Source organism: Triplophysa dalaica, chromosome 21 (assembly GCF_015846415.1).
Source record: "Triplophysa dalaica isolate WHDGS20190420 chromosome 21, ASM1584641v1, whole genome shotgun sequence".
In the NCBI taxonomy this organism is placed as follows: domain Eukaryota; kingdom Metazoa; phylum Chordata; class Actinopteri; order Cypriniformes; family Nemacheilidae; genus Triplophysa; species Triplophysa dalaica.
This window is the reverse complement of record NC_079562.1, coordinates 8007606-8021479: the sequence shown is the minus strand read 5'-3', so window position 1 is coordinate 8021479 and position 13874 is coordinate 8007606. Positions and strand designations below refer to the sequence as shown.

Here is a 13874-nt window from a genome sequence, read left to right as displayed (position 1 = left end):
CTGACGCGCATGCGCAGTTGCACCGTTGTTCATACCCGGTAGTCTATCGAACACACTGGATAATAGTAAATGCGCTCATCTCGCGCACAACGTGGTTACGATAAAGACGCTGTAATACATACACGCATTGCCTTTATATTAAAAACGGAGATCATTGCAAGGTAACGTTAACTCATATTGTAGAATTTCATAGTACTGTATTGGCATCGACGAGACTTTGTGCTACTATTGAATTAACGCTTTTTTAGAAAATATCCCATTTTACACATTTCGTATGGGAACGAAGTGACACGTTGTAACAATTGTGTAAATAGATGCATCTTTTTTAACAGCTTAAATCTGTAGGAGTGTTCATTTACTCGCGCTTTTCTGTTATCCCTGTCATTCTTCTTCTTCTTCTTCTTCTGCTGATGGAGGGTGTGGATCAGCCAGGAAGTCTGGTGGTCGTGTTTTAGAAACATGCTGCCCACTCAAGGGTTATAAAATAAACTGTTTTGAACAGTCGTGAATGTGTTTTCTTCTAAGTGAAATGGAGCTAAGGGTCAAGCATAAATAAGGGGACTTTAAAGATGAACACAAGGCATAAGAGCGAGGCGTGTCTTCGGGAAAAAAATAATTCGGACTCCTTTAAATTGTAAAACGTCTGCTTTTGGTTGCACGTATATTTTACCCACAAGACCGTTTACTGGACGATGTTTATGTACTACGAATATCGTGAAGTATTAAAGTAAAATCTTTCTATTGTTTCTATTGTCAATGTTAGTGACTTGAACATTGTTAGGAGGGGTTCCGCGAACGATGCCTCTCATGATGCAAAGTATTGTAATTGAATTCAATATTTCGTGGTTTGTAATGTGCATCATTACTCATTCTAATAGTAAGTTTGTGTCATTACTCATTCTAGTAGTTATTCCTAGTACTTATATTGTCATGTTGTTTATAATCTGTATCCTATTAACTCTATTCTGTGGAACAGAAAATGTTATTTTGAGAAATGTTTTGTGTACATCCACAAAGTAGTCAATGTGGTGCAACGTTGTTTGGTTTCCAGTGTTCTTCAAAGTAATCCTTGTTTCTTAAATATATATTTTATTTTGGGGAGAACTATAAGTGGGCTGAAGACCTATTTGTCAAGGGCAAGTGAAAATTGTGATGTTCTTTGCAGGAGGGAGTTGTTAACATTATGAGCAAAATACCACCTAACAGACGAGGAATTACATTTGAGGTGGGCGCTGCTCTTGAAGCACGGGACAGTCTTAAGAACTGGCAAGTCCCCTTTTTCACTTTCCTTTGGGCCATTTAAACATTCTCTCTGTTTTTGAGTTATCGTTGTATTTTTGCTCATAGGTATGCAGCCAACATTGAAAAGATTGACTATGATGATGAGAAAGTTTTAATTCATTATCGTCAGTGGGGTCATCGCCATGATGAGTGGTTTGACTGGACCAGTCCTTATCTGAGAGCCATGGAAAGAGAAAGAGTTCAACTGAGAAGAGAGGGTCTTCAGGAGGACAACATTGTTCCTGTGAGTCTCAAGCTCAAAAATCCCAGTATATCAAAGTAAATGTAGGATAGATTTACATATAAAAAAGGATGCTGCATTGATTGTAGTGTTCGTTTTTTCCTCAATCAATTCTTATTGGATAAACACACATCTGTGCTAAGTTGCGATAAATCGCATACATTTAGACGAATGAAGTGTGTTTGATCATATTTGAATGTATTTTAAAGAAAAACAACAACTTAAGGACATTGTTTGCTATGCGCTTTTACACGCAAGTGTGTGTTCAGTATGCTGTAGACTGTTAGTTAATACATTTTGTTTTTACTTTTGTTCCAGGGGTTTCATGTGAATGAAAAAGTTCTTGCCAGTTGGTCTGATTGTCGATTTTATCCCGCTAAAGTCTTGGCTGTCAATAAAGATGGTAAACTTTGATGCATTCATTAATTTACTTGTTCTTCAAATATAAATGCTAATATGTTTCATTTTAAAAAAAATTGTCCCACAGCATCCTACACCGTAAAGTTCTATGATGGTGTCATCCAGACAGTCAAAGGAATACATGTCAAACCGTTCATCAGAGAGGTTCATTTTGCATTTTTAATTTTAATTCCTTTCACATTGTGTCACGGTTTCTCCTCTCATCCCCCTCCCCTATTCTCTCCAAAATAGAGAAGAAAGAAATTATCCAACAGAAATGGAGAGAAAGCTCAGGTGAAAAAACCTGATAATGTCCATAAAATGCATGAGAATGGGGAAGAGGAGAAAGAAGTCTCAGATTGGGATGGAAATGAAGATGACCAGAAGAAAAGCAGAATCCAAGGCAGGAGCACTGGCCGTAAGAATGAGGAAAATGTGATGGAAAATATGAGTATGAAGGAGGAAAATGAAGAAGGAGGGAGAGTCCTGGAGCAAATAGGGCAACACAATTACAGCAAGTCATTTCTGAAGAAGGATTCAGGGCATGAGCGGCGAGGTGAGAAGACTGCGGTGAAGATAGAGGACGACGCTATGGTGTTGGACTCATGCATTCATTTTAATGAGGGGATGTTAAAGGTAAACAGGATTGAGGAAGCAGAAGTCCAGGCAGAACAAAAGGAAAAGGATATTGAAGGTTTTCCTCATGACAAAAAGTCACAGAGGCACCGGGTTCGAGGTACATACACGGTTAAACTCATTTTATTTAGAGTACTGTGTTTTTTTTCAATGTCAAAATTCAACCAATTTATTGAACATTACTATTAATTTAATTTAAAAAATCATTAAGCACATTGCCATTTTTAATTTAACCTTTCTCACTTGACCATGTACTAAGTGTCATAATACCTGAAAAAATAAAATTTTATCTTTAATAGGCAAAAGGAGAATTTCAATGGCACGAAGAAAAAAATCCAAGACAGATTCAGGTTTGGCTTTTATGTTGTTAATAAGAAAAGGTACATACTGGTGCCAGTGTGGTAGATGGTGCATTTTGTTATTGTTCCCATCTTTCCTCCAGATAAAAGTTTTCATAATGGTTGCGAGTCCACCCCTGAATTAATCAATCAGAGAGCTTCAGGAAATGGACAGGATTCTGAACCCTCACTTCTGACCCAACCTTCCAATAACACATCAGACACTCCCAAACCTACAGGTAAAGTTCCACCAACGATCTGTAAATCAGATATATACTATGTAAGCTCTTATTAAAGTCTTGGTATGTTGTTTTAAATACTCCATATGTTTTTAATCATAGTAAGAAAACAAGCTTTTCACAACCCAAGCCGCTTCAGCAGAGAGCCATGTGAGTAATAATTAATATGTATCAAACTTAGAATCACTGTTTTGTATTTATGATAATGTATATTAATATTAGAAATATAAAATACTTGAGGTTTACATCTGTTTTAGTGTACAGAGTTGTTAGAAACCAGCCACCGCCAGTACTCTCTATCAACTTGGACCATAATCCATATAAATGCAGTGCTACTGGCTGTGCGAAGTCCTTCCGCAAAGCAAAACTTCTGCATTATCATATGAAGTACTACCATGGAGATATTCGTGCAGTAGATGATGATCTCGCTATGAACACAGGCAACCAGACTGATGTTTTCAGCCAAGAAAAAGCATTTAATAATCAGAATGGTTCTAAGAAAAGGTGCATTGCATTGTCTACTGTGCCAGTGAACAAAGGGACTGATGCACAGATGAGAGTGAAGAGACGCTCTTCAGCTCCCCCTGCTTTCAGTGCACAAAATTATCAACAGTGGTCTTCACTAAAGAAGACAAGAGAGAAACTGGATAACAATGAACAGAGATGCTTCGACAAGGAAAGAGAGAAGAGATATGTGGAAATAGGTATGGCTAAGCCACAACAGTCATAGTATGTTTTACCATTAACTTAACAAATATGCATTTACTAAATATAATATAGTTACGTTCTCATCCGTCTGACATAACCTGCACCAACTGAGGAAATTGTTAAAACATTTCAAGGCACCCAGTATTTATTTCTTCTTGCTTAGGATTTATAAATTCAGTTGTGTGGTGATGAATAGTTGGCATGAAGAAGTCAAGGCCATGTCATGTGGGATGTTCGCTGTTGTCTCCTCATTCCTCACTAACCGTTAGCATTAACACGATTTTGCTTTCGGCAGGTGTGAAGGAATATGGCAGGCTAAAAGGAAAGAGGTCGAGAGATTTCCTACATTTCAAGTTAAAGAAAAATAAAAAGATGAGAATGACCACATCAGGTGAAAAAAAAGTTTTTTGTTTAAGGCCATCTGGTGGTTTGTGAAATCTTCCTTAAAGAGCGATAAATCTTTATATATCTATTTAACACAGAATAGCTGCACTATTTTCATGTTGTTTTATGTTCTTTATAGAAAATCTAAATATGCATATCATTCACATCATGTTTTATGATCTGCGTCCAGATGAAGAGAGCCTTTCTGATTGGTCCTCTGACAGCTGTGGGTGGAGTGATGATGACATGGGGACCGACTTGGCCATCATGCCCTCACCCCTTAGTTGCAGCTCTATTGCCTCATCAACAGGAAGTAGAGAAAACGTTCGATGCGTGTGTGATGTGGAAGAGGAAAATGATTTCATGTTACAGGTGAGCATTCCTTTAACTCAATTGGTAAAGCATTTGGTTGGATAGGGCAAATGTCATGAGTTCCATTCTTAGGGAACACACGAGTCAGATGATACATTTTATTATAAAGAAAGATGATGTTTAGATTTACTGTTTTTACATTTTTTTTCTTTCAGTGTGAAGTATGTCTATACTGGCAGCATGGAACATGTATGGGATTCCTCGAAGACAAAATTCCAGAACGATATAATTGCTTTATTTGCAGAGGTTGGTTGCATGTTTTACTCTGTGTCATTTCGCATTTGTGTGCTGTATATTTCAATGTGTGTGTGTGTTTGTCTCTCTATTCAGGACAAATCAGAGGTAAAAGATCGAGTTACCAGCACTGGTATGACAGAGATTGGCTCAACACTGGTCATATCTATGGTCTCTCTTTCCTGGAGAACTACTCCCAACAGAACAGCAAGAAGATCGCAGCCACTCATCAGCTGTTAGGAGATATTCAGCATGTAGTGGAAGTGCTCAATGGCTTACAGCTCAAAATCAACGTCCTGCAGTAAGCGATGCAAATCTCTATCATATAAATTTCAAGGACAAAAGAGATTTAGTGAAAGAATTTGTGTATTTGATGAAGTTGTTGTGCAAATAAACTGCATTATCTATATCTTATATTATTTCAGGAGTAATTTTGAGCATTTTATTTTACTACAGGAGCCAGGCACACCCAGACCTCAAGTTGTGGCAGAAGCCATGGAAACTGGCTGGGAGATCCAGGATGAAAAGTGCTGCTCTCTCAGACTCAAAAACTCTCTCATCAGCATCCTCAGAAACCAGTTTACATAAAGAGCTCTTGTCGTCATCCTTCACGGATTATATTAGCAGTGACCACTGTTACCAAAAGCCAATTGCATTGCACCAGGTATTGGAGCCGAGGCTGGAACTGAAGACATGGGAGGTAGAAGACAGATTGTACAACACTAACAGCATGATAAAGAATGAACACTCTATCCAACCAACACTAAGTACTTCTTGTAATAAACTGTCCAACCACAACAAGGTGAGGTCCCTCTTTTCTAAAATGCAATGGTTCAAGTTAAAAAAAAAATTGACCTTAACTATAGTAACTTTGTAGGAAGTAGGAAAGGAGCATGAGGTGGGTGCTGATGGAGGCGGGATTATGGGCGGAGCTCAGCAGCATCAGTGTAAGATCAACCTGCTGGAGCACATAGAGGCTGTACAGGAGGAGGTTACGGACAGGATGGACTTCATCGAGAGAGAGCTTGATGGTATGCCGTATGATCCACAGAAAGATTTGATTTATTATCTTCAAATTAAATAAAAAAATTTAATTCATAAACTTTTTGCCTTTTCAGTGCTTGAAAACTGGCTGGACTGCACGGGTGAGTTGGAACCGCCGGAGCCTCTGGACCGTCTGCCTGAACTCAAGCAAAGCGTCAAACAGCTACTTAATAAACTGGGGAAAGTGCAGCAGATTGCTCTGGTGTGTGCCACGTGAGGGCGCTAGAGAGTATTTAACGTCATCACAGGACTACCTCACGTTGAAACCAGGGCATGTACAAAAGACTCTGGACTACAGACAAAGAACAAAACTAATGTGAAACTGGACATGGTCAGTAATTGTGAAATAAAGAGCAGTTACTAATACTGATCACTTGCACAGCTTGCTGCAATTTCTTTTAATTGATTTAATTAAAGAAAATTAATCTTTAAAACAGACCACCTCAAACTTGTGCATACCAAACTTAAATAGTTCATACATTTGTAAGGTGTTTATGTTTTGATAAAGATAAGCCCCACAATGCTTCAGTATAAGATCTTATGCTTAATATGTCACTTAAATTAATTTTAAATTGCAGCCCAATTTTGTATTCACAATGTTCAAATATTGGCTAGAGTCTTGGGGAGATTTTGACGAGTTAATACCCCTTTGACTTCACCTAATGCGATGCTCTCTATGTAGAACAGTCTAGAAAATTTGCTTCGATATTTAACATGTCGTCATTCCATTGAAATATGAGACCCTTAAATAAAGGTATGTAATATGTAGGCTCATGCTACTGTGTATTTTGTGCATTATATTTAAAAACTGTGTAAAATAAATATCTATAAGGGGTAATTTGATATCATCACCTCACGGGGGCGGTACGTTACGTGCACAGGGGTGTTCCAAGCGCGTTGTGTGTAGTCCCGATAGCCCCGCCCACAGAGTGACATCTAAACACGGCTGGCAGAGACTGCGAACAGAGAAAGCGAGCAGACGACGATCTCCATCAACCTTTTTTTACCCAAACCTTATCTTGGGGGATTTTTTAGAAGTCAGTAACGATTTTCCCCTTTTTGGTGAGTTAAATACATCATAACGTAATTGCGTATGTACAGTTTAATGCAAAATGGTGTTCAGAACTGATGTAAATGATGTGATACGAATGTGGATTTTAGTGTCGGTTATATTTTCTATATCAGTTCATTTTCAGAGGTTTCAGTGTTTTTAACGGTTGTCTGGGACAACAATTATTCCAATAATTTAACACAAATTAAAACGACCCTTTAATTTATTTTAGATCGTTTTTTGTCTTATAAAAATACATTAGACACTTATTTATAACATGTCAACTGAAATGGAAACTTTATAGTTTTTAAATAATTTTTGAGGGGCATTTTTACTCCCATTCGTTTCTCCAGACATTTCATAGTTTTCACAGCTGTTTCTTCTCTTACACCGATAAAGAGGGCCAGCTGCATCCTACATAGTATTTTAATATGTATTTAGTATGTCTAATGTATGTAGTGTAGTATGGTTAAAACATAGAAAAAGTATGTTGAAAATTGATTTATCTAGTCAACAGCGAAATTATATACTTTGTTATAACTTCACTTGAAGTACCTCCCTTCATATTTTTTATTTAAAAAAACCTTCGTTCTTCAATAAATGAACACTTATTATTAGACGCCATCGCTTAAGTTGCGTAAATTGGTCGATTTTTAACGTACGAAACAACTTCCGGCATGACAGAAATGACATTGTCCTCGGTCACCTGCTCATGGGAAGGTCGCAGTATTGCTGATGTGAACTCCATGTGCTCGCAGGTGTGTTGTCTGGCATTATCTGACAATGTGGCAGTTTACAACACACTGTTGACACAACAAACAAAAAATACTAACCTGTTGTCAGAATCAACAGGGTCCCAAAGACATTCATCGTAATCCTTCTGTTGGAATCTGTTTACCTACATACAATCGTTGCTGTTGTAGATAACTGTTTCTTACACACTACAGAACATGTATTTGAATGATTTGGGTTTAACAAGCCGTTGTTTAAAATCATTAGTTGTTTGTCTTGTATTCGAAGGAAATGCAGTGGAATTTTCTTCTTCGTATCACCACACAGATATTACAAATGGGAAATTAAATTACCATGCTTCCTTTCATTAGTTCTAGTTAATGAGTATACGTTACATCGCCAGTAAAGGTCTATGATTACCTATGGACGGCCAAATGTCTTACATTTAGTTGTCCAGTTTGCTTTTAAGGCAGATAATTTGTAAATCATTTTTAAAGAATATTATTCATTTAAATGCATGTATATAGAGAGAAAACGTCTGTTCCAGTGGAAATATAGAGACATGACAGGGAATCCTGGGTCTCTTGGGAATAGTGAGGTTTAATTAAGCAATGCTTCAGTTCAATTGAGTGTGCTATCTCAAAACCCCAGCTTATCAGAGCTTTGGAATAGCACAAGTGCCAGTGGGCATAACCCATACGGTTTAACAGAGATAATGGGAAGATCTTGGTGTTAGACTGACAGTTCCTGTATGTCTCCTAGGTATTCAGTGTACATCATCATGATTTTGGTTTGTGTGTGTGTGCTTAAAAGGTAAAATATGTAATGTAGTGTGGTTGCTTAAATGGATGTATAGTTGAATAGAGTCCTCTATGTTGTTATTGTAATACACTGAGCAGTATATCTAACCTTCCTCTGCAGTCGTCATATATCTTATGAGCACCTGGTGCAGGTGGAGAAGATCTCGGAATCGCAGGTATCAGGCTTTTATTGTGTGATGTAGACAGATTCCAAGCTGCATCTCCAGACAGTCTCGTACTGCAAGTTTCAAATCTGAAGTCTGTGAAGCTTTTGTAAAGCAATTGGAAACTCTTTATTCTTCTCGGTTGTATTGTATTTCAGACATAATGCAGCATGAAAAGCTCATCGGCTTCAACAACATTTAGATAAAATATCTATGTTTTCTAATGTATATTTGTTTACTACTAAGGTTGGGTATAATTAGAATTTTATCTTGAATATCTCTAATAACCTCTTTATTTCTAATTCAGGTTTTGGTTATTGATTACTAGTTTTGATAACAAAGTTTAGATATTAACCTGAATTGTCATTTAGACTGCTTATTGCCTGTTTTTTTAGCACCGTTTTGTGTGTATATATACACATAACAAACCATGTTTTATCCGATTTACTACAATTTGCATTACCATACAAAGTACGATAGTAAGAATTTGTGATCAAATACTATAGTAAAAATATGGTTAATTTTTATAAAGGCTTTAATTAAGATATCAGCAGATCACAAGTTACCACATGCACATTTCTGAAAATGTGCACACACAGGAATTCAAAAGTATCAAGTATCCGATCCTTAGCTTTCAATTCCCAACCCTATACCAAATTTTTTTTTGTCAAAACTCTCTAATCCTTTCCATAAAAAACTATTGTGGTACCATGGTTCAATGATGGTATACAATTACAGAATTAGCTCTGTGTTAATACAAAGTAAACAGGTTTTATTTATTTAGGTTAGAGACAGTCATTCAATGGATCTTTAAAGACTTAATTGGTTATTTAGAAAGACAATAAGGTTTTGGAACAGAACACATAGTTGGTCATTTGCATATTGTTATAGCTAAACAGCACATGGAGAATTGGTTTTTGTTTGTTGAGTGTGTTTCTGAAATGCAATCTAGTTGGAAGTGAGAACAGCAAGCAATTGAAGCAAACATCCCATCAATGTTGTTAGTCACTAAGCAATCAATTGTTGAATTTTAAAGGGCTCATATGGCATGTTTTTCTGTGTCTTTGGTGTGTAACTAGTTGCCCATGCATGTGTTAGACACGTAAAATTGCAAAAATGTAAGTGTTGGAACAAATGATCCATTCTATCTTAAAGCGAACGCTCACCCAGACCTGCCTGAAACGCCTCGTGTAACCACACCCCCACAAGCTACGTCAGTTCGTGGTATGATTTGACTAAGACTGCCCAAATATACTCAAGTCAGTACTGTCAGTACAATTGCTTTGGAACCTGATCTTCCCAATATGGTAAGAGCCGTTCAATTTCCGTCACACGCTTGCAGTATTTGACCAATCACTGTGCACTGGTTAACTGGCCAATCATAGCACACCACGCTTTTCAGAGCTATGAGCTTTGAGCTTTTCATTTCAGAGATGCGGGGCAAAGAGGAGATACAAACAAGCACATGCATGAATGAAAATACAGCATTTTAGACCATAAATCGTGTATGCACATTTATGCATGCATGCATTTACATCTAAAACAAACAAAAGATTTGTTTAAGCCGTGTAATATGACTCCTTTAAGGGTTTTCAGTAACCTATTTTGCATGTCTCTTTTTCTATGCTTTAAAAGTCTTAGTGGTATATTTTGCAGTATATATTGAAAGAAATGAAATATAATATACACAACTATCTCTTCAGAGCTGTAAAGACCTTACATAATGAAGCGTTATGTTTTTATTACCTTAGAATGAGCTATTCATATCTACAAACACCGTTGGTCCCTTTGCATGAAATTCGCCATTCGCCTCTAAAGAGCATGTTTTGTAAATACGTTATCTCCTTTAGCAAAGAAGGCACGATGACATCTTAGTGCTGTGTCAGCCAACATAGTGCATCGAAATGGAAGGGTGGAATGAGACATTGGTTGCAATTCGCAACCTCACCTCAGGATGCCACTAATTTCATACAATGGACCTTTAACCTTCATTATGAGCGGAAACACTGTAGAACTGTTTTTTTTTAAAGCTGTTGTTAGCATAACCTTATTTATGAGAGTTCTCAGTGACCTTAATTTCTGGATTCTGCCGTCAACACGAGGGGCACTTGCTTGTTTTGCATTTTAAGATGTGGTCCTCATTAATCAGTCCACACCTGTAGCGGAGCTTCCGATAGGGTGACATTGGTGCTGCACACCACATCCACAGCTTTGGAGCACCTGCCAAAATATTCAATTATAAAATAAATGGCTTTAGCTACATAAAAGTCATGCTAAATATTAATAAATAGTGTAAATACTAATGTAATCTCTGCTACTGGTCCATACCCTGTAGCTTGAGCCCATTTAATGAATGTCACCATGTCTTATTAGCATTAAAGGTCATTCACGCTGGCCTCTCGCACGGACTGTGTGGCTATCATGTGGTTGTCTTGGTCCTGAGCCAAACCACTTGAAGTCCAAAACCTGTATCTTTGGTTTTGTGCCATGTTTTTATAAATCTCCAATAACCACCCTCCCCCACATTATTTTCGGTTTCTGTGCTTCTGCCTGTTGGCTCAGACAGGCCTGCTGTCTCAAGCAATTCTATCAAAATCATCATCGGATAGTGTTTCTGCACTCGGGCAGATCGCAAGAGCTGCTTTTATTTTCAAGTCTTTTTCTAGTCTATTGTTGAATCCTGAGATGTAGTTTGCACTATTACTTTTAAAGCTTCATCGCATAAGTAATACAGGTTATGGTCTCCTTAGCTCTTTATTCATACCCTGAAACATCTAAGGTGTTTTTAATAATAATCTTTGTCAGATGGTGTAAAAATGAATGTGATGTGTTTAGACATTTGATACAGTATGTCTGTTGGTATAGCTGCCTGATGCTTTACTGACAGATGTTGATCCACTGATCAGCTCTGTGCTGTCCATCAGAGCCTCTCTCACTAGCTGTCACAGCCTGACACTTGAATCTTCTCAATAGGCATTACAACCAGGTGTTTTCAATATAAACTAGCCAATCAGATCATTTTCAGGCATGTTATGCAGCTAGTGTTATAGGACGTTGAGCGCTAAAAATGTCAAATTGCGGCACTTTGTTGATTTGAAGACCGCCGTATTTAAAATAAGTGCTAAAATCTGCATTTTAAGGTGCTACATTAAGTAAAATATGATTTTTTTTTCTCACAATTGTATTGTTTCAATACATTTACTTATTAACCCACTTTAGTCATTTGGATTGCTTTAATGATGGAGGTATTTGCTTTTTCGGAGCTTCATCAATTTGAGTAACATATAGGATGATAACATGATAATGTTTTAGAGGTCTCATGAAATGACTTTGTTTATTGTTTTATACTGTTGAATGAGGTCTAGTTATAACGTCCGCGTGGTTTTTACATTCAAAAACATTCAAATCAAGAAGTAATAGGCTATTTTCTACACTGGTTTTGTGGCCAGTTCTACAGACGATCGGTTTTAGTGGGCGTGCCGTATTAAAGACTTTTTAAGTAAACGCCCACTGTTTTGATTGGGTAGCAGTTTTTGTAGATGGAGCCTTCTTTAAGGTTACACATTAGCACCATTCACAGTTTTCGGATGGCATTAGTATTACCTGGAGACCTCCTGTGATTTATAAATCACCTCCACACATCAGTATTTCATGTGACGCATTCGCAAGATTTTCTCAAATTTACTGACTTATTTCCCAGATGTGATGGCAAGGCTTTGCGTATAGTTTGTATAGCCTATACTTGTATTGCGTTTAATGAAATATGACCAATATAAAATTGTTTGTTTGTGCTGAAGGAAGTAATATACATCAAAATTATGAGATCATTTTCTTTTTTAGTTGAAGCATTTAATTCCATTGTCAAGGTGTTTCTTACATAGAAAAGTTAGAGGTGGCCGTCTCTGTCAAATTTCGTGCCGCCTCAATCTCTGGCCAAAATTATGCCGGGTGTCTTTAAGTGGCCATAACTCAAACAGTTTCTACATATCTCATGTTCATCTTGAGTACTTACAGAATAGTATCATATCCTTCAAATATCAGTGGAGTCTTTAGTTTAAACACATTTATAGAAGACAATTACAGTTGTCGGACTATTTCCGAAAACATACGATGCGTGCGGGGGAGGGAGGTGGAACTAAAGCATGTGCGCACCTATTGAGAACAAAGCACAGACATATGACTCAGTTTCACTTACCGCATGTGGTTCATGTCCTGCATCTTTTAGCGCTGGGACTGCACCATCTATCAGTTTCAAACGATCTCCAAATCCAGCGTTATATCCACCATTTATGTTACATTTATTACCCAAATGCAGAACAAAACAAAACAAACTGAACTTCGCGATCCTAGTGCTCTCTCTCTCATGCACACAAGTGAAAGTCACGGTGTGCGTGCTCCTTCTCCCGCCCTTGGTTGATTCGTGGGAGTGATGCGTGGGTGTGCGTGTTGTCCAATAAGGGACTAAGAAAATGGACAGTTTTTCATGTTCAAATTATAATTTTTCTGGTAAACTCGTAAACGAATGACTTCACTTTGTTTGTAAAGTGTTTGGTTAAGCCACTTATAGGAACGGTAGGCCTACACATACGCGTTTGTGCAAGATCAGGATGGCACCATATCCGCCTCATTTTGAGGTGAATCTTGAAGCCATAGCTCACTAAAAGTGAAAAGTCTTTCTTCACTCAAACTTATGTAATTCCAGACCTGTATGTCAAACTTTCTTCTGCAGAACACAAAAGATACTTTGAAGGAAGTTGATAACCAAAGTTTGGTCATAAATGGAAGTTAAAAGGGGCCAGTGCTGTTTGGTTTTCTAAACAGCATTGGCCCCTATTAACTTCAATTGTATGACACAAAATTGAGACATTTCTCAAAGCAGCTGCATATGTGTTTCACAGAAGAAAGAGTCATATACATGTTTTGAACAACATGAGAAGGAATAAATGATGGCAGAATTTTCATTTTTGAGTGAACTATCCCTAGAGAGCTTTTAGAGATTTCTCCCCTTTTAAATGAAGAGGCCTTTTCTGTTGCCGCATGATAATGTCTCTGAGCAAAAAGTGAGGACCATAAAGAAAATAAAGAATTTCTGGTGTCTAAAACGTTGCCTTATTGGAGCCCAGTGTGGGATTGATATTATGGTATCCCTTTCCATACATTACAGATTCTAGCAACGAGTTGAGAAATAAAAAAGCACAGAGGGTTTGCACACATAAAATCTGAATGGGATTTCAGGCTGATTCTCTCATCC

The 13874-nt window shown here is 37.5% G+C and overlaps 2 protein-coding genes across 5 annotated transcripts in view; both read left to right on the top strand.

The window, feature by feature from the left end:
* The first annotated feature begins 47 nt into the window (after window positions 1–47).
* phf20a (PHD finger protein 20, a) lies at window positions 48–6644 on the top strand. 3 transcript variants are annotated; one of them, XM_056734545.1, is made up of 17 exons: window positions 48–161; window positions 1166–1266; window positions 1348–1525; window positions 1841–1925; window positions 2010–2086; window positions 2174–2657; window positions 2857–2907; window positions 3000–3134; window positions 3237–3284; window positions 3392–3838; window positions 4138–4233; window positions 4417–4598; window positions 4754–4844; window positions 4929–5133; window positions 5289–5634; window positions 5710–5863; window positions 5951–6644. In XM_056734545.1, exons 2-17 carry the CDS (start codon window positions 1184–1186, stop codon window positions 6091–6093), a joined length of 2805 nt encoding a protein of 934 aa, XP_056590523.1. In that variant the 5' UTR covers window positions 48–161; window positions 1166–1183; the 3' UTR covers window positions 6094–6644. The 3 variants fall into 3 exon arrangements, with proteins under 3 accessions (XP_056590523.1, XP_056590525.1, XP_056590524.1); XM_056734547.1 differs by having other exon boundaries at window positions 73–161; window positions 1166–1225; XM_056734546.1 differs by lacking the exon at window positions 48–161 and adding an exon at window positions 761–877.
* Window positions 6645–6781: 137 nt separating this feature from the next.
* The window catches only part of ndrg3a (ndrg family member 3a), a 29345-nt gene continuing 22252 nt past the window's right edge, over window positions 6782–13874 (top strand). For both annotated transcript variants that reach the window (XM_056734549.1, XM_056734548.1), the window contains exon 1: window positions 6782–6938. The gene's annotated coding sequence lies outside the window, so the exon portion shown is untranslated. The remainder of the gene's footprint in view (window positions 6939–13874) is intronic.